The sequence below is a fragment of the Talpa occidentalis genome, unplaced genomic scaffold (assembly GCF_014898055.3).
Source record: "Talpa occidentalis isolate TD23 unplaced genomic scaffold, MPIMG_talOcc4v2.1 talOcc4.7, whole genome shotgun sequence".
NCBI lineage: Eukaryota > Metazoa > Chordata > Mammalia > Eulipotyphla > Talpidae > Talpa > Talpa occidentalis.
The window spans coordinates 63,998,044-64,025,105 of NW_023605083.1; the positions used below are offsets into that span (position 1 = coordinate 63,998,044).

Consider the following 27,062-nt stretch of genomic DNA (forward strand, 5'->3'; position numbering starts at 1 on the left):
ACCCTTCACCAAAATTTCCACACAATCTCCTATGTCCTTCCTTCCCCATCCCCTCCTACCTCCCCCCACTCCCTCTGGTAACCAGTATATTTTTCAGTCTAAGAATAGTTTTTGCTGTGCTTTGCCAGTAGGTATTCTTTGGTTATTTATATTCCACATATAAGTGAGACCGTGTGGTACCTGTCTTTCATTTTTTGACTTATTTCACTTGGAAGATCCATCCATTTTGTTCCAAAGGCATTGTCTTATCATTTTTAATAGCTGAGTAGTATTCCACTGAGTATATATTCCATAATTTCTTTATCAATTGTCTGTCGCAGGGCACTTAGGTTGGTTCCATAACTTGACTATTGCGGATAATGCTACAATTGTTAGGGGGAAAGGATGTCCTGAGCTAATTCCATGCAGGCTTTGTGGACCCCACCCCCACTCCAGACCAAAGCCATCAGGACATTGGGAAAGACAAATCCCGTCACCACCAAAGGGAAGGTGGCTGGGACCTGAGGGTGGAGTTAAGCAGCCAGATTTGGTATAAAAACCAAACACGTGGGCTTTGCGGGGCTCGCTCTTTCGCTCGCCTCCTGGCTTCATGGCTCCTGGCTCGCGGCCAGCTCTCAGAGCGCCATTTGGGATTCCAGATCAGCGGATCGGGTAGGACACATTTAAAACTTTGTCTCCCACTTTTCTCCCTGAGTTGTACATTTCCTCATTTGCCCTTCCCTTGTAAATAAACCTTTTATTAACCTTTCGTGTGTGCCTGCAGTAGAGTATTGATAAGTCCTTTTAAGTGCGCGGGTGAGGACCCACAGTCAGGCAACCCGTTTTGTATCGGGACTGCCCTATAACACTATGAACCTAGGAGGACTTAAATCTTTTCATATTCTTTGGGTAAATACCTAGCAATGGTTTTGCCATAGGATATGGTGTTTACATTTTTTATTTTTTAAGGTATCTCCATATTAGTATAGGCTACACCAAATTACATTGCCATCAACAGTGGATGAGGGTTCCTTTTTCTCAACCTTTTCGCCAATGTATGCTGTTTTAATTCTTTTTGACACAGGCCTTTCTCATTGGGGTGAGGTGATATCTCACAGTAGTTTTGAGTTGCATTTCCCTTGTAATAAGTGATGGTGAACATTTTTATATGTGTCTGTGGGCCATCTAAATGGCCCATTTTTTGGAGAAATGTCTATTTATGTCTTTTGTCCATATTTTAGTTGGGTTGTTACAACATAGTTTTTAACTTAATCTGTATTTTCCAGTTGTATATAATACTATGAGCATACCTCACTTTATTATACTTCACTTTATCATGTTTCAGTTACTGTGTTCTTTACAAATTAAAGGTTTGTGGCAACCCTGTGTGGAGTGCCTATCAGCACCATTTTTCCAACAGCTCAGATGATAGTTAACATTTACAGCTATAAAGCATTTTATAATAAGGTACGGACATTGGTTTCTTTTAAAACATAGCTACTACATACTTATAGACTACAGGTAGTGTAACATAACTTAGTACGTACTGGGAAACAAAAAAGAACTGTGTGACTCACAATATTCTCTTGGTGGCAGAAGTCTCAAACCAAACTGCAGTATTTCTGAGGTGAGCCCGTACAATAAAACTTTTCTCCTGGGAAGTCACTGATGGCAGAACAAAAGTAACCAAGGCCAGAGTTTGGTTATCAGGACAAGTCTGGGACACTGAGAAAAACTGTTATCTCCCTGAGGTTAGCCTAGCATCCTCCCTCAGGTTACTTAATGTGTCCCAGTGCACAACTCTGCTCCCTATCTTATCCCCTGGAAAGGCAAGGGTGTTCAAGGATATGCCAGTGGGATAAGAGAGTCAGATGCCCACAATCATGTGATCCTCTGATTGACACAGCATTATGATCTTTTTGAAATCAGTATTGCTCATTCTTGAATTCCAACTCATGAGAACTTCTTTTAATATGCAATTTCTAATTTTTTTCCCATGCAAAGTTTTCTTGAATTATATCTTTTAGTATTTGTTCATTTCCTCCTGCTTTTGTTTTCAGTTTCAGGAAAATCTATTTTTCTGATAATGAATCTTCTTTCCCAACTTCAATATTTGTCACTTTCTTTTCATTTTTTTTTATAGCTTTAGTAAAAAAAAAAATTCTTCCTGTTAACCTACTGTTTTCTAAGGCACAGTCTGTTTTGTCCATTCCTGAGTTCTTTCTAGCTTAGTCTTCATTTCTGAAATAATTTTCATACATTGCTAATTTTGCCTCTCATTTCTGGGAAATTCTAATTCTCATTTCATATATTATTTTCTTGATATTAATATAACAAATAGCTATTGGTTATAGTTTTTCTCTATTCAGTAAGAAACATTCTCAATGAGCTAGAGCTCTCATTGTAGGGATATTGTTCTGTTCCTTGCACTCATTGTCCTTATAGCTATAAGAAGTTTGACTTTGATGCTTTCCTATTGCTCATCTTGATGTGAAAATTGCTTTCCTGAACTTTTTTTAATCAAATAAGAAATTTTGCAGAGTTGTGGATTTTATTGTTATCTCCATGCTTGGAGAGAAAGTGGGGATGACTGAGTTTTACAGCGTTCTCCCCTCTGAGTTAAGAAAATGTGGCGCCTTCCTCCTGAGACTTCCTGAATCTATTTCTACCCCTACTTTTATCAGGATCTATTCTCCTTCACTTTTAATATCCCTATGCTCTTCAATTTTAATTTCACTCCCAGCACTTTTCAACCTCCCAGGGATCTGATTTGGAAGGTTGCCTAAATAGGTGAGTTTCAAAAGCTCATAGGAATAAGACTGCTCCAGTCCTCATCAACCTCTTGTACTTATACACAACTGAAGTGGACAAAACACACTTCAGCTTGGCTTGTCATGTTTTCCATGAACACCTGTGGCTTTTTTGCAATTCTCTCATTTTCAGAATCAGATACACTATGGCCTCCCTGTCTTCTCCCATGCAAATGCTAATGCCACACAAGCCTTGTGGCTGTTAGTGGTCTGTCCATACCTGCTTGTATTTAGGGGTTCATAGGATATCTTTTCATTATTAATATTATCCATAAACTTTTCTTTTATGTATATTATTTTGCTTTTATATTTAGATTCAAGAACTATGTTACAGCCATCTTCCCCATGAGGAATTCTTTTTTTAAAAAAAAAAAAAGATTTATTTATTTATGCATACATGAACTGGGGTACAGGCCAGAGGTACGGGTGGTGAGAGATTCATCAGAGACAGAGTGGGGAACAGAACAGACAGACTGACTGAAATACACTGTTGAGGGGATCAGTGGGCAAGACAGGAGAGGTCTGTTGCGCCATGTGGGTAGCACCCTGGCTGGCCAGGGATTGAACTCATGCTGTAGAGGCTGCAGACAGCTTCACAGTGCTATGCTGAACCCCTTGTGCCACCAGGGAGGCCCCATGAGGACTTCTTAAATAAGTGTATCTTGAAAGAAAAAGTCATATTGGTACTTTACTTTTTATTTGTGAATGCTTACACAAGACTGTAATTTCTAAGTTGAAATGCCTCTATAATTCCCCTTTAAAAGGAGAATGATTTCATGGTCTCATTTAAAAAAAAAGGTTAAATTTCACGAGGTTATTTATTTTTTCCACACCCACTAACTTAACCATTTAAAATCCACAAAGAAGCACACTGCTGATGCTTCTTTGTGGTATACCAGGGAAATGTAAAGGCATAGTCTACTAGAAATTTGCCCAGGCAATGACTTGGAGAACAGGATCAGCAACCCAGAGCAAAAATGTCAAAAGTGACAGGAAAAATTAGAGCAGGGGATTGCAAACATTTTCTGTAAAGGACCAAGTTGTAAATATTTTACAAGTTGTAAATATTTTAGGTTTTATGGGCCACATGATATCTATTACAACTATTCAACTCTAATAACTTGATAACAACCTTAGTCTTACCTCTTAACTTACCTGATGGTGCTGTTCCCTGGCCTTTTTTAGGCTGCTTTGGGGCTGTGTACTGGAAGAATTCATTTCCATGGCCAGCGGCTGCCTGATCCAATCCAAAAAGAGAAGCCAATCTGGCACTGTTAATAGAAGAAGAAAATGACATTTCATTTGACATATCTCAAACCTGGAATCATCATAAAAGCTGTTCTCTTTAACCTTGAACAAATGCCTCCTTGACCATATCTCCCACCATTCAATATTGGAGGTAGCAGCTATGTGTCTTTGAAATCACAATTGGGCCTCCCTGGTGGCGCAGCGGTTGAGCGCTGGGTTGCGAAGCTGCCCGCAGCCTCTGCAGCTCCGGTTCCATCCCCGGCTGCTCCCTGGCCACCAGAGGAGATCCGGCATGGCACATAGACCTCTCCTGCCGCCCGCTGCTCCCCTCAGCAGTGCGCTTCGGTCCTTCCGCCTGCTCTGCTCCCCACTCTGGCTCTGGTGAATTCTCTCACCCTCCCGCGCTTCTGACTGTACCCAGGGTTTGTATAAATAAACAAATAAATAAAAATAAATCTTAAAAAAAAAAAAAAGAAATCACAATTGACTTTCTGATCTGAACAGCACCAGTTAACCTTGTCCTTCCATAGGGCTCCGGTCAAGGTATTTCCCTTATGGACCTCAATTTCAGCATCTAGAAATTGAAGTGACTGGTCCAGGTGCTGTCTATAGTTTCTTTAAACCATAAATTCTTGCCTCTAGTTAGTTATAGTTTCTTACCTTTTACTAGTTTACTAAACTGAAATAAAACTGTACTATAAACTTACTCCATCATACATGGTCTTATCTATCATTTCAGCTAATGGGGCAGAAGCATTCTTGCATTTCCTTTGCAATGAATCCTATGCCCCAACCATTCCACTGAAACTTCTCTAGCTAAAGTCACCTACAATAGCCTTTTGTTACTAAATAGTCCTTATCTTATTTGGCCTTGATGCCAAACAAATAACTACTTTGTTCATCTTCAAACAAACTCTTTCCTTGAAATACCTTAGGAACACCTACCGAGATGGGAAGAGGGGCTAGTCCAAATAAGACATCAGTAAATTCTAATCCCTTTCTGGATTCCCATCTATCTGGCTCCTTATTTAACTTCCCGGGACCTCCCTTTGTCTTTTAAATGTCCATGTCCCCAAAATATCATATTCTCTCTTCCTTGGCAATCTTAATTATTTACCTTGGTATCAAGTGCTATCCAAAAACTGATGCTCAAATCTGTCTTCTCAGCCTGTCTTGCTCCTGTGGACTAGGCATCACAGATGTCCCACAGACAACACAACTGCAATGTCCAAACTAGCATATCCTCTACTCGCAGGTGAGAACCTGTTCTTACTCTTGTGTTTCCTCTTTTCGGTGAATAACATATTGTATCTGGTCCCTAGGTTCAATGACTCACTACAAGACTCACTGGACTCAGCATACAGTTGTACTCATTACAGCACATAGTTTGTACGTATTACAATGAAAGGATGACAGCAAAATTGGCAAAGGGAAAATCGGACCATGGGCCAAAGTTCAGAGGAAACCAGAAAGAAGCTTCCAAGAGTCCTCTTCAATGGAGCTTCACAGGACATAATTAATTCGGCCAGCAATGAGTTGTAATGTGTGAAGTATGATCTGTCAGGGAACCTCCTGGAGATTCAATACCCAAGGTTTTTTCTTTCTTAGGGGCTAGTCACATTGAAATCTTCCAGCATGTACCAAAATTCTCCCAAAGGAAAAGCAGCTATTCAGTATAAACCATATTGTTTGTAGAAATAGTTTAGACAGGGTGAGCCACTCTTATCACTTACAGAAGGCTTTATATCAGTCAGTGTGTGAAATTTGACCAATCAGGTTCCCAGATGCCAGTCAAGTGCCAACCTTGCAGGCAGGACTTTCTCAGAACAGTCTCAGGTCTAGTGTATTAACTCCTTGCTGCAAACATCCACAACTCAAACTGAAGTCTGGGCAACACTTTGACTTTCCCCCCTGATGTCTATGACCAATTCCTAAATCCATTTTAATTTACTTGCTAAATACTTCTCAGACCCATTTACTTCTCCCCATCCTTTTTGCAACTTCCCCTCTCAGGAGACCATCATATCTGAATGACTGCAACAATCTCCCTACATGCCTCCATCCTGTGGTCTTGCCACTTCTTATCCTTTCTTCCCACTATACCCATGGTGACCTTTCTAAAAAACAAATTTGACCAAGTTTCTTTCCTCCTTAAAACCCTCAATGATGCATCAATATTATCAAGAGAAAAATCTAAACTCTACAAGACCGTTTCACAAGGTCCTTCAAGACCTTGCTCCTCCAAACTTCCTCAGCTTCCTATCTGGCCTTTTCTGCACAATGAGGAAATTTTAGTGTCTCAAATTAGGCAAGATCTTTTGAATCTCCAGGCTTTAGATATGCTGTTTCCTCTCCTTGAAACATTCTTCTTGTTCTTCCTCTTTTCTGGAAGCTTCCCTAATCTCAAAGTCTAGGAGATCTTCCTAGGAGTTTTCATAAAAATCTGTACTTCAATTCACTCAAGAAATAAATGTCAGACGTGTGCTAAGTGCTGGGTATAAACCTCATAAGCAAAACAAGGTTCTATTTTCAAGGAGCTTATATGTATTCTAACATACAGAATACACATTAAGTAAAATATAACTGCAAACTGTAATATGAGATCTATTAACAAGCAGCTGCTATATGGAATTGTACTCCACATAAATTAATAAAGTTACATGACTATTTATCACATAACATAGTAACCAATTATTATAATCACCACTTGACTGTATATTTTGCCAAGGTCTGGTATGTAATGGGTTTAATAAATGAACTCAAAGTCTAATTTAGCTCTGAGTGCCTCTTTTCCAAAAGCATACTTAGTTTAGGTGAAGTAAATACTGAAATTTTGCAACAACTTTTTTGGGACTTTAATCCCAGTAACTTGGAAGACAGATTATCAATCATTTGACAGCCATCCTAGGCACTAATATTCCCACCTCCTGTGAGTCTGACTATCCTAAAGATTTATTTATGCATACAAGAGCTGGGGTACAGGCCAGAGGTGCGGAGGGTGAGAAGATTTACCAGAGACAGAGTGGGGGACAAAACAGACTGACACACTGCTGAAGGGAGCAGCAGGCGAGCCAGGAGAGGTCTGCTGTGCCATGCGGGTAGCTCCCTGGCCAGGGATTGAACTCGTGCTGCAGTGGCTGCGGTCAGCTTCATAGGTTATATCTCAACCCCTTGCACCACCAGGGAGTCCCACCAAGTCTGACTATCCTAAATGGAATTTAGTAAGTCATATTATTTATATGTCTAAGTCAAGATATTTAAAAATTAATAAACAAGTATATTTACAGAATATTACAGTTGTAAAAGAGGAACTGAAAAGCAGATGCAGTGTTCACTGTCATACATTCTACCTCCTTAAAGAAAACCAAAGGAGAAGCTGGATCAGAGAATGTTAGTGAAGCTTTCTATATTCTCAATCTTAAATTTGGTTTTCCTGGTTATTATTGGGGTCAAAAATTATCTGTATAACCTTGTCTACTAAGCCTTTTATCATTCAGTTAGCGGTTGTCTATGACAAGGAGCACAGTCACACGCCTAGAGCTAAAGTGTAGATCTTTGATGAGTGCTAAAGCAGAGCAGCAGAGTTGAGCCACCAAGAGCTTATCTCAGATCAGGAATCTAGAAAACAGTACATGACTGTCAGTATCTACACTGTATTTCCAGTTCAGTGGATTGCATGGAAATTGGGAATCATAACATTCTTTTACAATCTTCCTCCAAATATTGATATTTTGACCTAGTAGAGAATGTGAATTTTAAGTCCATCTTGGAAACTTTTAAAAGGCACACCCATATACATAACAAATTTAGATGGAAAAATATGAACTCAAAAGGCGCAGTCAGCAGCAGCAGGCTAGCCTGTGTGGACCTTTTAGTGAATATTTTGGGAGGAATAGGAAAAAAAGGAACTAAAGCATGACTTAACTCTAAAATAACTCAGCAACTGAAAGAACCCAAAGGAGAACTAAGTGGGCATAGGCCTTCTCAAGTGGGGGGCAGGGGTGCATCAGGGTGATAAAAGTGAAAAGGACTTAAAGGTAGGTAACCTAGAATCAATCACAGTGTAAAAGATCCCATGTTAGACCAAAAGAGAACCAGTATCATTTTATGATCATTCATGTATTGAACTGTCCAGCAGGACTGGAAGCAACCTGAGGGCAGGCAGTAGCTTAGTCATCTTTGTAAATCTTAGACGTTGGCTGACTGATGGGCCTATGTTGGTCTATTCATCATTCTTAAACAAATGTTAACTGAAAGATTCTTCAAGGATCAGAGCTTGGCAGCTCACAAGACTGAGGGAGTCTAGCTGTCGACTAACAATACAAGGGAAAAGGCTAAGCTGATCACTGAATAAAACAAAGTCCTACTTACTTAAGACTTGAATCCCAAGGCGCTCTATATGATTGGGGGCAAGGGATAGCGATCTCAGTTTTTCAAGCTGGGCATTAGAGTGCAACTTCCATGCAACAACTTCATAGTGGTTATTCATTCAACAATCTCCTCCTGAGCACTCACTAGGTGCCAGGTACAGTGCCAGGCGCTAGACAGAGATGAACATAAGCAATTTCTGTCCTACCAAGCCTCACAGTCGGTGTGCATGGATAGAGGAAAATGTGCTTAGCTGTTGAAATAAGGAAGAGAAAGCAAGTTATTCTGCCTGAGGTTGTAGGAGAAGGGAAATCACTAAACAGTTTTCGATCTGGGCCTTGCAAGATGCTGAAAGTGACCCACCAGGGCCAATTCTATAGTGTTACCACCTTGTCTAATGAGAAAAGTCTTATATCGATGCCAGTGACTACAATAAAAACTCCTATAAAAACTCTGAGCGAGATTCCTATTAGCAATCACCCCCACTTCACGGGAGAAACTGACCCAGAAAGCAAAAGGCGAACACCAGGGTCCCAGTGTGTGTGTAAGGGAGATGCCAGGTCCAGAATCCAGGGTCAGACTCAACACTTTGGAGCTCTGCCCGGACCCCGAGAGGTAGAGAGCCCCGGAATGCAGTAAGGATCCGGACCCGGAAGTTGCGAAGAGGTCGGGAATAGATGGAGCCCCCTCCGATTATTTGCCCGGCTCTCTGGCCCAAGCTTCTGGGACACTCACCCGCCACTGGGCGAGAGAAAATCAGTGTCGTCCTCGTCGCCCGCACCGAACATCGCGCAGGGTTCCGCCCGGCTGCGGGAAGGAAGTCCCGGTGTTTCCACGGCCTTTCACCCTGGCGTCGTGAAAGGCCGCGCCGGCGGGCTGCTTTCCGGCAGGACAAACTCCCTCAAGGCGCCAGGGCCGGGAGCAGCCCCCGCTGGTGAGAAGGTGGGGGGGAAGGGAAAGGGGAGGACCTCGCGGCACGCGCGTCGCATGACGTAAGGCCCCTCTGGCCAGCAGAGGCGGCGAAACCTGCAGGGGCTCGGAAATCCTGCTTCGGGATTGGCTGGAGATGCCGGAGGCGGGGCAGGGGCGGGAAGCGGCGGCCTAGGTGGCGGCGGTGGACACGTCAAGCCGGGCAGAAGTGGAGGGGGCTCCGCAGAGTCTGGTGGGGGTGACGGGTTAAGGTTCTGAGAGGCGGGCGCCGGGGGCCAGACTCCATCTGCGAAGGTAAGGCTTCCCCCGTCCCCTCTCGCGACCCTGACGTGGGCATCGTCCTTTCCCCTCTGGGAGGAGGACCCTCTAAGCTGCTCTTCTCTGCGCGGCGAAAGGAGAAAGGGCCCAGGAATGGCATTCCAGGGACTTGAGCGTTCCGCCCGTCCACTACGGTGACACACCTGGAGTGACCTTGGGACAGGGTCCTTGGTGTGTGGGTTTCCCGGGCTATAAAGCGGTCCCAAAGCCACGACCGCTCATTTTCTCGTTTATGTATATTTTTATTCGACGGGCCATTTGTTTGGTGTTTGCATGTTGACTTTTAGATCTCCGAGGTCATCAGATTCAATCTCAGTCTCCTCACAGTCCCAGAGTTCACAGATAGGGAAACGAAGGAACTAAGCACTTGAGTGGTTAGTCCGAAGTCAGAGAGAGTAAAGGGCGAACAGGGCCCGGATTCCTGGTCTTTTAATTGAGGACTGAGTGAGCAGCTGATGGGTGAAGGGTGATGGCCTCCTTCAGGCCATGTGCTCCTACAGTGTGATTATGTCTACAGTGGCATATATCTTAAGAGTAGTCTTCTCTCCCGAGTCCACCTATGCAGGTGAGATGCAGGAGAGCTGGGGCATTCTAGTGGGTGATGGAAAGGAGGAAAATTCCCCAGCCTTGGCTTTGTCCTGGGTTTTGCTTAGGCTTCCTGCCACAGACCTAAGTAAACATCAGTTGCTACCTACTGCCCTGCTTCCAGTTTCCTCCCTGTGTGTATCTTATGTAAGTATTTCTGTGGTAACCTGGTATAATTCTTGGAAGAGTTTCCAGGTAGATGTGACTTAGCCAAGGTATGGATAAGCAGACAATATCTTACTCTTTCCATAGATCTCACTGGAGGTCTTTCACTAAGGATGTCTGTCAATCAGTTTGTTACAACAGGTGTCCCTTACCTGAATGTTTTAATCTGTAAGCGTGAAATTGAAGTGATTGATGGCTCCCTCTGAGATTACCATACCCTTGGCACTTCCCTTGTCCTTCTGTTGGGGGGAAAGGATGTCCTGAACAAACTCCACAAATAGGTTTTATGGACCCCACCCCCACCCTAGACCAAAGAGATCCAAGACACCAAGGACTACAAATTCCATAATGTCATCATCACCGAAGGGAGGGTTGCTGGGAACTGAGAGTGGAGTTAATCAGCCAGAGTTGGTATATAACCAGACATGTGGGCCTTGGTCCTTGCTTTCAGCTTGCTGTTGGGATTCCATCTCAGTGGAACTGGAAGGACGCTTTCATCAATTTATCTCCCAGAGTTATTCATTTCTTCATTTCCCCTTTTTGTAAAAAAGCCCTTTATTAACCTTTTTGTGTGTGCCTGCAGTTTAGTCTCATTATAAGTCCCTTTTAAGCACGCGGGTGAAGGACCCACAGTCAGGCCAACCTATTTCACATTGGGGTTGCCCTATAACACCTCTTGTTATTTTAGTTTGTGTTCTTTGACTAAATTGTAAGCTCCTCAAGGGTAAGGACAGTTTTAATTCATCTTGATGTCTCCTGTGTCACCGAGTCTATGCCTTCTTGCTCATATTGGGTTCTCATTCTTTATTATATTGAGTAATGGAATCCATCCTTGTTCCTTAAGTTCTTAATTTACTCTCAGCAGTGGCTCTTGGCTTTTGTAAGTATCTGCCAGGAAGGTAAAAACGCTGTATTAGCTGTGAACTACATGGGTTGCTTAGTCTCTTGTGTTAATTGAAGATGATTTAATGATTGTTTAAAGTTCTAGGGGAGGGGTAAAGGGGAGTAGGATAGCTTGAAATTTTATACATAGCTCAGATTTTTGTAAGTAAAGTATTCCTCTGAAGGATAGGCCTGATGTCTATTTCCTGTGTTTATTTTATGGATTAAAATAGTTAAAGCTCTGATGCTGATAGTGTAAAATGATGCAACTGGAATCTAAGCACCAGAACTGGAACCTGTTGCAGTAGCTCTGTTTAGAATGTGAACTTGGCTACCCCTCGGGGGAAAAAAGCTCATTCTAACTCTTCCCAATACTAGTCATTTTCACTCTAGCAGTGAAACATGTGAGTGGTGCTTTTTAAAAATGCTAAGGGATCATTTAAGCACTTATCTTGTATTCTTGAATGGGGAGGTTTAAGTAGCCATTTTAGATAAGGAGGATTCCTAAAATCTGGATCAGTCCTGTTGGTATTAGGACACCATAAATCGGCATACCAAGATCACCTTTACGGGAACACAACTGCTGGTTCTGACTAGTGGTATGAGGAAGGGAATGATGGTGAGTGTTGACCTCCTAGTCTTTCTTTCAAGGCTTTAAACTTGCAGATTGGGTCTACCTACAAAGCCACTGTCTTCCTAAATTAGAATATTGAGCTGGGAGTCAGGAAACGCCCTACTGACTCGCCCTTAGCATAGGCCAAAGCCTCCTAAATACAAATACTTTGTAAAAGGAGTGGATTATACTCCAGCATTTCTAAGTACCCTGGGAATGCAAAAGTATGTGAGGCAAGCCTTGATTTCAAGTTTAAATTAAGCATTTTTCTTTGTTTTGCATAAGTATACAGCTTTTAGATGTATTTATAAAATGTTTTGACTCCCTGAAGATTAGCCAGATGAATGGGAATCCAAGTGGAAGTGGAAAAGTAAGGCTTCCAGGTTGAGGAGGTGGCTTTGGCAAAAGCAGACAGGAAAAAGGGCACAAATTTTTTACAAGAGTATCTCTTATCTGATGCAATTAATGCCAATAGTTTGTTAACTAAAAAAGTAAGTTAAAGCAGGGGCTCATGCAGATATTAGTTAAGTACCAACCTTAAGCACTTTTTTCATTTCCTTTTTTTAAATTTCACCATTTTTATTATGGTATACTCGGTTTTCAACATTTCATAACTTTCAGGTATACAGCTTATAATTCAACATCTGTATACACTGTAGCATTGAGATTGTTTTTGGAGTTAGTGGGTTTGGAGTGCCGGGTCCTTGGGGATTCACTCTGGGAAAGGTTTCACCAGAGCTCCCCCTTAGACACAAGCAGGCAGGAAGAACTGCCCGGAAAGGGTCAGGTTTGCTAAGAGAGGCCTGCATGGTTGCAGGCGGGTGGGCTTGAAGAGAGCTGCCTCTGCTGAGAGAGGTCAGTGAAGGGAAGCCGGGCATGGCACAGGTCAGGCAGGCAGGAATGCTGCTGCCCTGCAGAGGGAGAGAGTTGGTGACAGGAAGCACCTGCATAGCCCAGGTGATTTTATCATCTTCTTTTGGTAGGGAGGGACTCATCTTGTGGGTGGATGTGTTGCCCCTCCTGATCTGGGCCTTGATGCCTAAGGATCTTGGTTTCTATACCTGGCTTAATGGCTTACACTAATCCCCTTTATCCCCACCTGCTTGTATGAGTTAGGTTCTTGACCTTGCATCTTCTTTCCAGTTTTTCTGTTCTTATCCTCCATCAGCATGATCACCAAAAATCTAGTTTCCATCCATCATGATACAATTGATTCCCTTTATATGTTATACCATGCCAGCTCCCCTGCCCGGTACCCTGCTGGTTACCACCAGTCTGTTCTTTGTGTCTAATTTGAAATTTTGATATTTGCAACAGCATGGAAATGGGTCAGACAAAGACAAATACAGTATGATTTCACACATATCTGAAATATAAAGAAACAAGACAGACATTTTATTTTAACTAAAAACGTAGGCATCCTTTTTGCCATTCTTTTAACATAAGGCTTTTCTTGGAGTGTGGGTCTCAGGGATCTGCACACTATAGCATGGGGGTCAAATCTTGTACTCTAGTTTGCTGTCAGTTTTTGTAAATAAAGTATTATGGGAACATAGCCACACTCATTTGTTTACATATTATCTGAGGCTACTTTAACCTTACAAGGCAGAGTTAAGTAGTTGTGTGTATCTGTGTGACTCCTCTTAATCTAGTTTTACCAAAGATTTCAACTTGGTTTTCAAAAAAACAAAGATGAGAGAAACTGCATAGTATAATATTATATACTTAAGTTCTGGAGCCAAATTGCTTTACCGTTTATTGTTGTACAAGCCTTGGCAAGTTGCTCAGTTTCTTCCTTTATAAAATAGACAATAATATATCCTGTTCCTAGGGTTCTTGTGAAGATTACATGAGTTAATTCATGTGAAGTACTTAGAGCAGTGACTGGCAGGAATAAGCACTCAATGTTAGCTGCTGCTGTCGTTTTCCTCTTCTCATTTATGCTTCATTATTTTAGCACTTTACACAGCTATATATTTGCTGTAATAAGCACAACTGACAAAAATTGATTTGGAAACAAGCACAACTGACTTCCTTGATAAGCACACGTCTTCACTGAGAGGGAGAGCAAAGTGTTGCTCCCCTCATTGCAGAGTAGCCTAGCTAGCGTGTGACCAGATAAATTGGTTAAGAGAGTCCTATGGATAGTGTGCTAAGAATATAAGGCAACATTACGCATAGAGAAGTTGTGAATTAAAACTGAAAAGGAGACCAGGGCCATATTTATCAAATACCTTTAAAAGGTCAGGTTTATTAGGAAAAGGAGAAAAAGAGAGGTACATTCACAGTCACAGGAAGGCAGGAGGAATGGAATTTTTTGGTCTAAATGACGTAACTGATGTAAAAACAAATATTCAGACGGCTTAGGAGTAGGTGAATTAAGAAGTAAATTTTTTCCAAACCGTATTCCGTCTAAGCCACTTCATTTTTCTAATAGTCCTTAGAATGTGGCGTGGCAGGGACTGAATGTAGTAAGGCATGGTAAGCACTCCTTGAGGCACTGATAATAATCTGCCAACCTCAATCCACTTTGTCTTTGTATTATAGTCTCAATTTTTAATTAAGAAAAATGAAAGTTCTAGACTGAATGAATAAAATTAAATGACTGCTCTAAAGGTAACAATTTAAACTATACTCTGAAGTTTCTGATCCTTCAGTCTGTTCCTCCTCTCCTTGTTCCAGCTTGACTCTACTGTTGATTTCTCTTTGCACCTTCCTCACCAGGTTAAGTGCTGCAAAAGAGAAGATAATTATGGTTGGAAAGCTAGTGTTGACAGTGACAAAATGGCCTCAATTAATGTAAGATGTCAGATGAGTCAGTGACCAGGCAGCACCCAGATAACTCCACCATTTAGAGTTGGTGAACCAGGCACAATTGAGGAAAAGGGAAGGAGGTGAGAGAGCAGGTTGCTGATGTCTGCACTTCCATGTGCAGCTTTTAACATAATAACACCATAAAAAAAATCAAAAGTTTTCTGTAGCTTGTGGCCAAATGTAAGAACTCATCGAAAGTCCGATGCTTAGTACATTTAAAATGAGCATTTCATGCCAAAAGAAAGCTTATAGTGGGAGCTGGGAAGGAAATGCTTTTGAAGTTCCATTGCTTTGAGTTATATCATTTCATGATTTAGGTAACATCCCCAAGCAGAGGAGGGGCCCATCCGTAGGAATGCAAAGTCCTGCAGAGAAGGAAAGGGTTGAGAAGGGTCCACCCTAACCTCTTTTCCTTTACACAAAGGCTCTAGGTTTTGTATACAACCTGCTTTTGTAGACTGAGGGCATTGTGCAATGCAGCATAATGAGATGGAAACCTGCATAGCAAAAGTAAATATAAGAAAATGGAGAGATTGATTTGGAGGGAACACATTAAGATTGCAAGCCTCTGGCAACCAGTGAGATGTTAGAGGACCTTTTTTCGGCAGGCTATGTCTTTCCATAAATGAGTAATAGAGGTATATAGAACTATGTCAAGTGTTGATATAATTTTGAAACAGTTTAGAGAACCCTGGACATAGTCTCTCAGTTTATTAAGGAAAAGGCAAAGGAATGCACCTGCTCACTATGCACCGGCAGGCCTCCACCTTACCCCAGCTTCTCTAATTTAGGCTTTTTATCAGCTCCTAGACAGCCCTGTATATAATATATATCAGTGCATTTTCATACTGGGTTTTAGTTATTTGTATGTATTCCTGTGCTTCCAGACTGAGATTCTTGAGCATAGGGGTTCACCATAGTACCATCACTCAGTAAGTACTCGCTTAAATATTAAATGAATGAATGAAGAGACTGAATTTCTCAAGGTCACACTGATAGTGAGCCCCAAAAACCAGATCCAGAACTCTGGTCTTCTGATTCCTAACCCAATTTTTTTTTTTTTTTAATCTTAAATTTTATTTTTATATTCCCCCATACAATTGCAAACGCCCCATTCTGACCCCAATCCTTCCCCTCCCGCCCCCCACCCCCCAAAAAGTGTCTCTGGTTCATAGTTTTTTGTTGATTTTGATTTTCACTTTCTTATATTCATTTTCCTGGTCCCTTATTTAAGTTTTCTAGATTCCTGCTATGAGTGAGACCATCCGGTATTTTTCTTTTTCTTTTTGGCTTATTTCGCTGAGCATGATCCCTTCCAGCGCCATCCATGTTGCTGCAAATTGCATGTGTTTATCTTTTTTGAATGCTGAGTAATATTCCATGGTATATATGGACCACATCTTCTTGATCCAGTCATCTACTTTTGGGCATTTGGGTTGTTTCCAAAGCTTAGCTATTGTAAACAGTGCTGCTATAAACATAGGAGTGCAGGTGCTCTTTGGAATTGATGTTTCTGTGTCCTTTGGGTAAATACCTAGGAGTGGAATTGCTGGATCATATGGAAGCTCTATGTTTAGTAGGTCCAGAAATCTCCACACAGCTCTCCATAGTGTCCTAACCCAATTTTTAAGCACCGCCATCAACTTCTCTCATTTTCATTTACGTTTTTTAATGCATTTTCTTTTTTTTTTTAAGATTTATTTATTTATGCATACAAGAACTGGGGTACAGGCCAGAGGTGTGGAGGGTGAGATGATTCACCAGAGACAGAGTGGGGAAAAGAATAGACAGATCTATTGACATATACTGTTGAGGGGAGCAGCGGGAGAGACTGGAGAGGTCTGCTGTGCCCTGTGGTTAGCACCCTGGCTTGGGATCGAACTCGTACTGCACTGGCTGTGGATACTTCGTAGGTTGCGTCTTAAACCCTTGCGCCACCAGAGAGGCCCCTTTTTAATGCATCTTCATTAAATCATCTGTTATTAATTAGAGGGAGGAGGAGTAAAAAAAGGAAAAGTTAGACTTATTTCCTAGTTAAAATTGTTTTCCAGTATTCTTAACAGCCAAGCCAATTGTATATTAACATAACTAAAGGAAAGTTTAAACAAGGAGGACCTTTGCCTTTGATTATAACAAGAAGGCAGTTAAAACAATCCTTAGGCATTATGTGACTTTGACTAGATGGTGTCCTTTAAATCAAACTATAAATGGATGTATGCTTTCAGTGACATAAAAGTGAGCCCTGTGTGTGACCTGGACATTTCCTTTCAGAGATCAATTTTGTCATCTAATGATGAAACTAGCTAACTAGTTTGAGTAATACTTCAAACTTACTATACCTTGGAATTAGGAAGTATATTGACATATTTTATTTATCACAGCTCTGTGATATTGGCAGGATAGATATTTTTATATCCATTTTGTCAACAAAAACTGTAGCACTTGTTTGGTTTGGGTGATTTGCTAAATGTCACAGCACTAATATGACTAAATTGGATTTAAAACTTAGAGCCATTAATGCCTGGTCCAGTGCTTTCTCAATACTGTGTCATGCCATGTATAAAACACTGTGAAATCTTTTCGCAGATCATTCTGAAGCACTCGTGCTTAGCACATTGGAAATGCAGCATTTCTCCAATGAGAGGAGTACAGAAGGGTGTATCTCATGATTACTGTATTCCAGGATGTGGCTTAGCCAGCAACAAAGGGTATCAGAGAAGTAGAGTATAGTTGCCGGGAGATCACTCCCGGTTGGACTTAGGCCCTTCTATCATTGCATAACTCAAAGACCTTTTCAGTTTGTTTGCTGGACATATCAAATTTGAGTTGTCCTATTCGGACCAAGCAAATAAAAGCTTTTTTAAAGGATTTTGTGAAGAATGTAGTTGTACACTTGATCTTCTTTGTATAGAAAGGTGAGAGTGGGCGAGGGAAACAGGAGCTTCTGTGTTATTTGCCGTGAAAACAGGCTATGTAAAGCCCAGGAGCCCCTCCTATCTAGCTGCTTCCTAGCAAACCATTTGGAGAAATGGGAGGATTGGGGAAAGCCTTTAGCTTGTGCTGTAGAAGCCTTGTGTGAAAAGAGGATGTGGTGGGTACAGTTCACTAAAAAGTATATTAGCATAAAAATTAAATATTATAGGTCTCAGTTTCCCCATTGATCAAATAGAGGAGTTAGGCTTTATATTGTTTTTGAATAAGAAGTTAATGGTTCGGGCCACCCCGCGCAGCGGTTGAGCACTGGGTTGCGAAGCTGCCCGCAGCCTCTGGGGCGCCGGTTCGATCCCCGGCTGCTCCCCGGCTGCTCCCCGGCCACCGGAGCGGGGGTCCCACATGGCGCACAGACCTCTCCTGCCGCCCGCTGCTCCCCTCAGCAGTGTACTTTGGTCCTTCTGCCTGTTCTGCTCCCCGCTCTGGCTCTGGTGAATTCTCTCACCCTCCCGCGCTTCTAACTGTACCCAGTGCTTGTATAAATAAAATAAATAAATAAAAATAAAAATCTTTAAAAAAAAAAAAAAGAAGTTAATGGTTCACAATTCAGAAGGTACACAAGGATAATTATGAAAAATGTTCCAGCTGCTGTTACTCACATGTAACCATTTTCCCTCTTAGGGATCAGTGTTACCACTTCTTGTGCTTCCCCCTCAGTGATACTAGAGGTGTTTATAAACAATAGGTATATACTTTTTCCCTATTTAAAAAATTTTTTCTTAGGCATGCAAGAACTGGTCTCTAGGCCAGAGGTGTGGGGGAGTGAGAGGATTCACAAGAGACAAAATGGGGAACAGAACAGGCGGATCTACTGAAATACACTGCTGAGGGGAGCACCAGGTGAGACTGGAAAGGTCTGTGCCATGTGTGGGTCAGCTCACTGCCTGGGAATCGAACTCAGGCCGCAGTGGCTGACAATAGCTTGATATCACTGAGACTTTAACCCCTACGCCACCAGGGAGGCCCCTACTTACATTTTTTTACAAATGTTAGTATAAATACCCAGTCCAGTTCTTTCTCTCATACTGTCTATAAAACATTTACATTTTTATATGAATCATACCAAAACACTCAGAGCGCACCTTGTTTATCTCATTTTGTAATACGCCTTGCAGTACATACAGAGCTTTCTCATACTTATTTATGATTAGGAAATATCCCATTTTATGAAAATATGATAATTTCATCAGCGCCCTATCAATGGACATTTAGGTTGTATTTTCAATATTATTTGTTACAGACAGTCCTGTGATAACTGTATATACATTTCACATATGTGCCAGTTTATCTATAGGATTGATATTTAGAAGTAGAATTGCTGGCTCAAATAGCAAACCAACAATTAAAGATTCCTATAGCTCTGGTAACCTATGAGGTTCCCATTGCCATTCTTTGTACTGCAATTAAAAAATTGGAACCTTGGGCCTCCCTGGTGGTGCAAGGGGTTAAGACGCAAGCTATGAAGCTGCCCGCAGCCTCTGCAGCACATGTTAGATCCCCAGCCAGCCACATGGCGCAGCAGACTTTTCCTGACTGCCCACTGCTCCCCTCAACAGTGTGTTTGAGTCAATCCACCTGTTTTGCTTCCCACTCTGTCTCTGGTGAATCCTCTCACCCCCCACACCTCTGACCTGTACCCCAGTTCTTCTATGCATAAATAAGTCTTTTTTAAAAATTGGAACCTTATTTATTTCGCTGTACATAACCAATAACTGTGAAGTAGGCATACTCAGGGGAGTAACCTAGGAATAAGCAATTCAAAGGCCTCTTTCCCCCACAAATGTTATTTTATGTGTATGAAATCATAAAAATCAAAGCGAGTAAATATTAGAAGATTGTTTATAAATGAATGTAGTTGAAGAGACAGTTTGATTGGTGTTGACTTTTCAGATTTTAGAATACAGAAATTTGTTTATAGGCCATAGTTTATGCACTCGGAGAGTCTATGGCATGGCTCTAATAAACTCAGGATAACCAGTCTCGTGGAGGATGGTATCTCCATAATTCTTCTAGTTATAGATGAAAGACTTCTAAGCCTGACATGCAGCTCACCCAGGGAGGTCCTGTCTTTCCAAATAGAAGCTTTCCTCAGGGCTGCATGCCTGGGGAAAAATACTGCTGAGTGGCTCAAACTAGATGCTTCACTTGCCATCTTTCTGCCTGTTATTTGGCCAACTTGTAAAAGGCCCACAAACTTTCTAGAAACTAACCATGAGAAGAGTTTTCTTTGCTGTGGTTTCAGAAATACCACAGGCTGCAAGGTATAGCTTAAAATCATGGAGTAAATTACAACCCCTTACTTAGTTTTAAGAAACTAGAGTGTAGAAAAGAAAACATGGACAAGAACAAATAATGTTTATGACCAGTTCAAGATGGTGGGTTTTTTTTTTTTTTAAAAGATTTATTTATTTATACAAGAACTGTACCCACAGGCCTGATTCGCGGGAGGGTGAGAGGATTCACCAGAGAAAGAGTGGGGAACAGAACAGGCAGACTGATGAAATACACTGCTGAGGGGAGCAGCAGGTGAGATAGGAGAGGTCTGCCGCGCCATATGGGATTCTCGCTGGCAGGCCGGGATCAAACCCACGCTGCAGAGGCTGCGGACAACCCCACAGTGCAGTGCCCAACCGCCTGCGCCACCAGGGGAGGCCCCTCAAGATGATGTTTTGAGCACATTTCTTCTACTTCCCCAAATCCTGATGAAATAACTATACAAAAGTAAAAATAAGAAAAGTGTGATACTGTGATTTATAATAAGATGTATTTGGTTTTCATCCCACTCTGGCACAGAACTTCAAAATCCTCTGAATTTAAGTGATGAGAGCAGGCAAGGAGTCTTTTGTTAATGAGGTGACTTTTAGAGAGCCCCTAGAAAGGTGTGGGGGATGGTTGTCCGTGAAACCAACTTCCTGATTAGAGCGCATGCGTGCACACGCACACACCACTCCATCCAGAAAGGGGAAGGGAGCTTCCATCACCGATGGCCAGTGTTGTAATCAGCTGTGCCTATGTATGAAGCCTCCATAAAAACCCAAGAGGACTGTGGAGAGCTTCAGAGCTTCCAGGTTGGGGCAGCAGAGGGCTTCCACGTGCTGCCTGCCTACTGAAGTGCCTTTGTTCAGGACCTTGCCCTGTAGCTCTTCAGGCTATTGATTCCTCTATTTTGTAGCAAATCCTTAATCTAGTGAATAAGTGGGTTCCCCAAGTTCTCTGAGCCACTCTAGCAAGTTAATGAAACCTATGGAGAGGAGTTCATGGGAACCTCTGATTTGAGGTGGTCTGCTGAGTAAATGTTTCAACTGCACACTGTCACAAGGTGAGTGCTATTGTCACCCCTATTTTAAAGGAAACTAACTTCACCCTCTCAGCCATGATGCTGTCACTTTAGTGAACTCCCATAGTAATCCTATGAGGTAAACTACTTTTATTATCCTGATTTTAGAGTTGAGAAACAGAGATTAAGTAATTTGCCCAAGGGCCCACAACCAGTAGGGACAGTATTACCAGTTAGAAAATGAGTACAGCTCCCCTTGGCCCCATCCAAAAAAAAAAAAAAAAATGGACTGGGTTGTGGGGTGGAAGGAATATCTTTCCTGCCCACAGCTTCCTCCTTGTGTCTTTCTGTTTGGGATGGGCGAAAGTCAGCAAAACAGTGCCCTTCCTATTCAAGTTCTGTCTTCCTAGTAGTTCAATTCCTGAGTTTCACAACCAATCAAAATAAAAAATTTCCCTTCATCTATTGTTAGAACTCAGAGATTCATTCATGGTGGGTATAAAAAAACCCCTCAAATCCCAAAGATAAGCCATTTGGTATTAATGGCTCAAAGGTTATTTGGGTTATCAGATATTGGTATGTGTAGATTTTCGGTGAGACTGGACTACTACTAACATTCAGAACTGTGGTGCACAAATTTAGCACGAGTAAGAATTACCTATGTAGGTTGGTAAAGATCTAGATTCTGAGGTCCCATTTCTGACAGAAATCCACTGGTCTGGAAGGCAGGGAAGGGGGCATGATTTTCTTATTTTTTGTTAAACATCTTAGATGATTCTAAATCAGGCAGTCCTTGGACCACACTTAAAAAAAAAAAAAACCTTGAGTTAGATAAGTCTAGAGCTTATCAATTAATATTCAGAGTGCATTGAGGGAGACCAGTATCCATCTGTTTCTCATTGAAACAGTATTATACAAATGTAAACTTTTCTAATTGACATGGGCCTAAAGTGAGTTATTTTGTCTCTTCACTAAGAAAACTGTGGCCATGAAGATTAAATTAACCTAACAGTGGAAAAACCTAGGCTAAAAGCAGTTTCCTGATTCTAGTCCTATGTTCTTTCACATTATAATAATGATGAATGGTAAGTGTTCTTCCACCCATGTGTTGCCTGAAAATTATCCAGAAGACTGTTTGAACTTTGTGACAACATTTAGCTTTTGAACGTTTACATAGAGGCATAATAATCAGGTGATCTGGTATTTTAAAGTAGAATAAGTGGTGACATTTTTATGAATTTTTTTTAAAAGATTTATTTATTTATTTATACAAGTGCTGGGTACAGTCAGAAGCGTGGGAGGGTGAGAGAATTCACCAGAGCCAGAACGGGGAACAGAACAGGCAGACTGATGCAGCACACTGCTGAGGGGAGCAGCGGGCGGGGCAGGAGAGGTCTGTCACGCCATGTGGGACCCTCTCCAGTGGCCGGGGATCGAACTGGCACTGCAGAGGCTGCGGGCAGCTTCGCAGCCCAGCGCTCAACCACTGTGCCACCAGGGGAAGCCCTATGAATTCTTCTTAAAAGTTGTTTCTGATGCTAAAAATATAACTATAATAATACTGACTATAGAAAGAATAGTAGAAAGGCATTTGGAGCTTTAGTAAATTTTAGCAGAGTGCTGAAATGTGCTGGAAGTCTGTTCTCACCTAACTTAATACCACATACAGATGGAACCAAGAATACTGCAGGTAATAGTTTTAGCACAAATTGTATGTGTTAGCATCGTGTGAAACATCACAAGACACAACTACTCAGGAGGTAGGTAACTACTAGATTTACTTCCTCCTGGACAACTTGATGGGCATAGAATTCATAGACTTGACAGGGAACTTGTGTAACTTGACATTAGTCAAGCCGGAACATGTAGGGGATGCCCACCCAATTGAAATAGGTCTACATGTCTTTCTAAGTCTCCCTCAAAACTACAACTCTGTTTCCTTATCTCAGCCTTTCTGGGTTGTTCCTGGAAGACAAAATAGAAAACTTTGTGTGGAGACAGGGTCACAAGTTAGTTAGATAAAAATAGTATGAAACAAGTGGTAGAAATAGCTCTGGACTTGAGGTCAGAATCTGGACTTTAATTTCTGGCCACTACTAGACTGACTGCCACATGACCTTGACTAGTTAACTTTTTATTTTTTTTTTATACACAAGAACTGGGGTACAGGCCAGAGGCACAGGAGGGTGAGAGGATTCACCAGAGACAGAGCAGGGAGCAGAACAGGCAGACTGACAAAATACACTGTTGAGGGGAGCAGCGGACGCGACAGGAGAGGTCTGCCGTGCCATGTGGGAATCTTCCCTGGCTGGCCAGGAATCGAACCTGCGCTGCAGAGGCTGCGGACGGCTTCACAGTGCTGTGCTCAACCCACTGTGCCACCAGGGAGGCCCAGTCAGTTAACTTTCTGTACCTTGATTTTTGCCGCAGACCAGCACAGCAGTAGACGATGAGGCCACCTCAGGGTTGAGAGAAGCGTGCAGGGTGGTCAGGGCGTCGGTGAAAGAAATGACAAACAGACACACTTCAAGAGTGAAAATCTGAGTGTAATTTTCTTTGAGTTTGTGACCAGTATATATATGTTTTCCAAAAGCACAGGAACAATGAATATCAATGAAATCAGCTTGCTCATGGGCTCAGCCTATCACCAACAGGGCGGTGATCTACATCTGGACTCAGCCTCATTCCTAAGTAGATAGACCATTAGTTTTGTTTTTAAACTATATAATCGCATTTTTTATTAACTACTATATTTTAATTATTACAGGGTTTAGTAATGTTTCATTTGAGTCAGCCTTGTTTTAAGGATTTCATATGATTTTTTAATTAACAAGCAATGACCTTTATAGAAGAAAGAAGGAAGTTTAGAAAGACAATAAGGGATTAAAGTTTGTAGTTCTAGAAAGACGGGATATGGTTTTTTAGCATTTTTCTAGTGGTTCCTGGTGGTCATTATCTTTTGATATGCTTCTGTCTTTTCAGGGAACCTCGCTGTACTTCCCCTGCTTCAGGGTGTTTTGTTCTCCCCCTGCGCGATGGTTAGCCCTAAAGGTCACTGCAGGGGGAGGTGCAGCAATTTTCATTCTATAGAATGAATAGACACTCTTGTTTAATCCAGTCCTATCTTCAAAGTGCAGTTAGGTTTGGAAATATATTGCACTATTGTGGCTCAGCAGAAAAAGTGTACCTGAAAGCATGCCATAAAAGACAATGTAGTTACTCTTGGACCTAGGCTTATAATCACTCAATCATAAAGTATTTATTGAATACACACCTAGAAGGTGTACAAGACTGCACAGAGCGGGCCTCCCCGGTGGCACAGCGGTTGAGCGCTGGGTTGCGAAGCTGCCCGCGGCCTCTGCGGCGCCGGTTCGATCCCCGGCTGCTTCCCGGCCACCGGGGGAGGATCCCACATGGCGCGCAGACCTCTCCTGCCGCCCGCTGCTCCCCTCAGCAGTGTACTTCGGTCCTTCTGCCTGCTCTGCTCCCCGCTCTGGCTCTGGTGAATTCTCTCACCCTCCCGCGCTTCTGACTGTACCCAGTGCATGTATAAACAAAACAAACAAACAAACAAAATAAATAAATAAAACATGCCTCTATTAAAAAATAAATAAATAAATAAAAGATTTAAAAAAATAAAAAAAAGACTGCACAGAGCCTCAGCCTAACCCTTAAGAGTGCATTCTGTAAATGAGATATTAGTAGTTTCCTTCAGCCACCTTATTTAGCACCCACAGAGCATCATCATCACCATCACTTTCATTCACAGAGTGCAAATAATGCTTTTACATATATTATATGTAACAAATATAAGAAATTCCCTCAATATTTTTCCATTCATTATCTTATTTGAATCATGAAGATAACCCTGAGGATATTTTCTTCATGAATCCCTAAGTTTCAGATGAGATACTGTAATGCAGAGAGATCGAAAGTGATTCTCAAAGAGTAGGGTGATCTTGTCCCCAGCAGACTTTTGGCAATGTCTAGAGACATTTGATTGTCACACCTGGAATAGTGTTACTGGCATTTAGTGAGTAAAGGCTAGAGATACTGTTAAACCTCCTACAATACAGACGACAACTCATACAACAAAAAATTATTCCACTCCAAATGTCAGTAATGCCAAGATTGAGAGACTCTGACATAGGTGTTTTACCCAAAAGTGTTGGAATTGGATGCACCAGAGTCCAGGCCTTGGATTCTGTCTTGTGTGATTTGCACTGTCCCTAAAACAGGCATTAAAAACTGGAGATACATAAATGCTGGATCTATTGTTGATGTTTTGAAGAGGTATGTATGAGTAGAAAATGGGGTTTGCTTATATCACTGTTGAAGATTTCCATTGACAGTACAGATTGTGCCGTCCAATGAAAATTTTTCAGTACTTGCTGTGTGTCTTACAGTGCTTTCCTCGTCCTGTGGGGAGCTTAGTCGACCTTTATCTTACTTTTTATTTATTGGTCGATTACCAAATTGAATCAAAAGCTATTTTTTGACATAAAAACTATTGAAATCTGGACACAGCCCCTTTAGCAACCTTTGCACATAGCACCTGCTGCCAACCTAAAGACCTGAGTGGTCCTTTAATAAGAATGTCACCAGGACACTCAGCTGGAACTGAGCAGAACCAGCATTAGAATACTGACTCTAAACTTATAGTCTAATAATATTAAATAAGCTTAATTCTTTCCTGAAAAGTATGGCATGTTACTGTAAAAACTTTTAGGATAAGGAATAAACTTCTCATACTAGTTGTGGTAGAGTATTCTTAAGTTTTGTCCCTCAAGTCATTTTATAACCCAGAAATTAGAAGGTTCTCCCAATTCCTTGTAAAGTTTTAATAGAAGCCTTTCTGGATTCTGGCAAATTAAAGGATTATAGCCTATGGCTATGTAAGGATTTTTTTTGTTTTTCCTGTGAATGTCTCACAGAAAAACTTGAGCAGTAAATATTGTTAGGGAAGAACAAACTAGTTTTTCTAAACAACAGAGTACTCTTGTAAAATGTAAATCTGATTGTATCATTCCTCTGATTATTAAATCTAAATAACTTCTGGTTGCCTTTGGAATAAAAAATTTAGTCTCCTTAAAATGACTTGCAAGGTATTCTTCACTGAATCCCGTCTGCTTCTCTCTCTTCCTCTCACTCAATATGTCATATTCATACTTGAATACCCTTGATTCTTATGTCCCCTGCCCATCTACCCACCTCCAATAATTTGTCAGTCTGTTTACATGTTACCTCCTTAGAAGGAGCTTCTCCCTTCCTGTCCTCCTCCATCCAAGAACAAATTAGATCTTGATTCTGTACCTCAGCACCATGTTTACTTCCTTCATATCACTCACCACAGTTTGTAATTACATACCTATACATATTTGTTTATATATTTAATGAAGGTTTCTTCTAGAGTAAGCTCCACAAAATGTAAGAAACTTGTGGTTTTTTGTACCTGACTCCTTTTAAGTAGAAATTGAAATCTTGATGAGTTTTGTAAGAATTAAATACTTTTTGAATAAATAAATATTTGTTATTCTCCCAAATGCAATAAGGAGGTAGAAATTATAACAGGGGCCTCCCTGGTGGCGCAAGGGGTTATGACACAACCTATGAAGCTCAGCGCAGCCACCATAGCACAAGTTCGATACCTGGCCAGGGAGCTACTCACATGGCGCAGCAGACCTCTCTTGACTCGCCCGCTGCTCCCCTCAGCAGTGTATTTCATTCAATCTGCCTGTTCTGTTTCCCACTCTATCTCTGGTGAATCCTCTCACCCCCCGCACTTCTGGCCTGTACCCCAGTTCTTGTATGCATAAATAAATAACTCATTAAAAAAAAAGAAATTAGAACATTACTTGCCTTAAGGAGTAAACTCCTTAAGGAGTTTACTATGTATAAATGGGGTCTTTTATCTTGTATCTTGAAAGCTGTAAATTGAAATTTATATGAGAAGGCCGGTAGGGAAATTTAGAAAAGAAATTTCTGTTACTTCAAGAAACACCTCATAGATTTAGTGATATTCCTGAGGAGAATCATGAAATGACATCTAAGATCCTTCTAATTGTCTTTTAGATTTTATTGA

The 27,062-nt window shown here is 41.5% G+C and overlaps 2 protein-coding genes across 6 annotated transcripts in view; one reads left to right on the plus strand and one right to left on the minus strand.

Annotated features, from left to right (window-relative positions):
• The window catches only part of FKBP15 (FKBP prolyl isomerase family member 15), a 49,436-nt gene extending 40,149 nt beyond the window's left edge, over positions 1 to 9,287 (minus strand). For 3 of the 4 annotated variants that reach the window (XM_054689456.1, XM_054689457.1, XM_054689455.1), the window contains exons 1-2: positions 9,141 to 9,287; positions 3,933 to 4,060 (exon numbers count right to left, since the gene is read on the minus strand). In XM_054689456.1, the coding sequence (XP_054545431.1) occupies positions 3,933 to 4,060; positions 9,141 to 9,193 (181 nt within the window). In that variant the 5' untranslated portion in view covers positions 9,194 to 9,287. The remainder of the gene's footprint in view (positions 1 to 3,932; positions 4,061 to 9,140) is intronic. The other variant, XM_037494955.2, reaches the window with a different exon arrangement.
• Positions 9,288 to 9,315: 28 nt separating this feature from the next.
• SLC31A1 (solute carrier family 31 member 1) overlaps positions 9,316 to 27,062 on the plus strand; it is a 36,331-nt gene continuing 18,584 nt past the window's right edge. The window contains exon 1 of one of the 2 annotated variants that reach the window (XM_054689458.1): positions 9,316 to 9,339. The gene's annotated coding sequence lies outside the window, so the exon portion shown is untranslated. Of the gene's footprint in view, positions 9,340 to 9,527; positions 9,630 to 27,062 lie in introns of those variants that run through there. The other variant, XM_037492291.2, reaches the window with a different exon arrangement.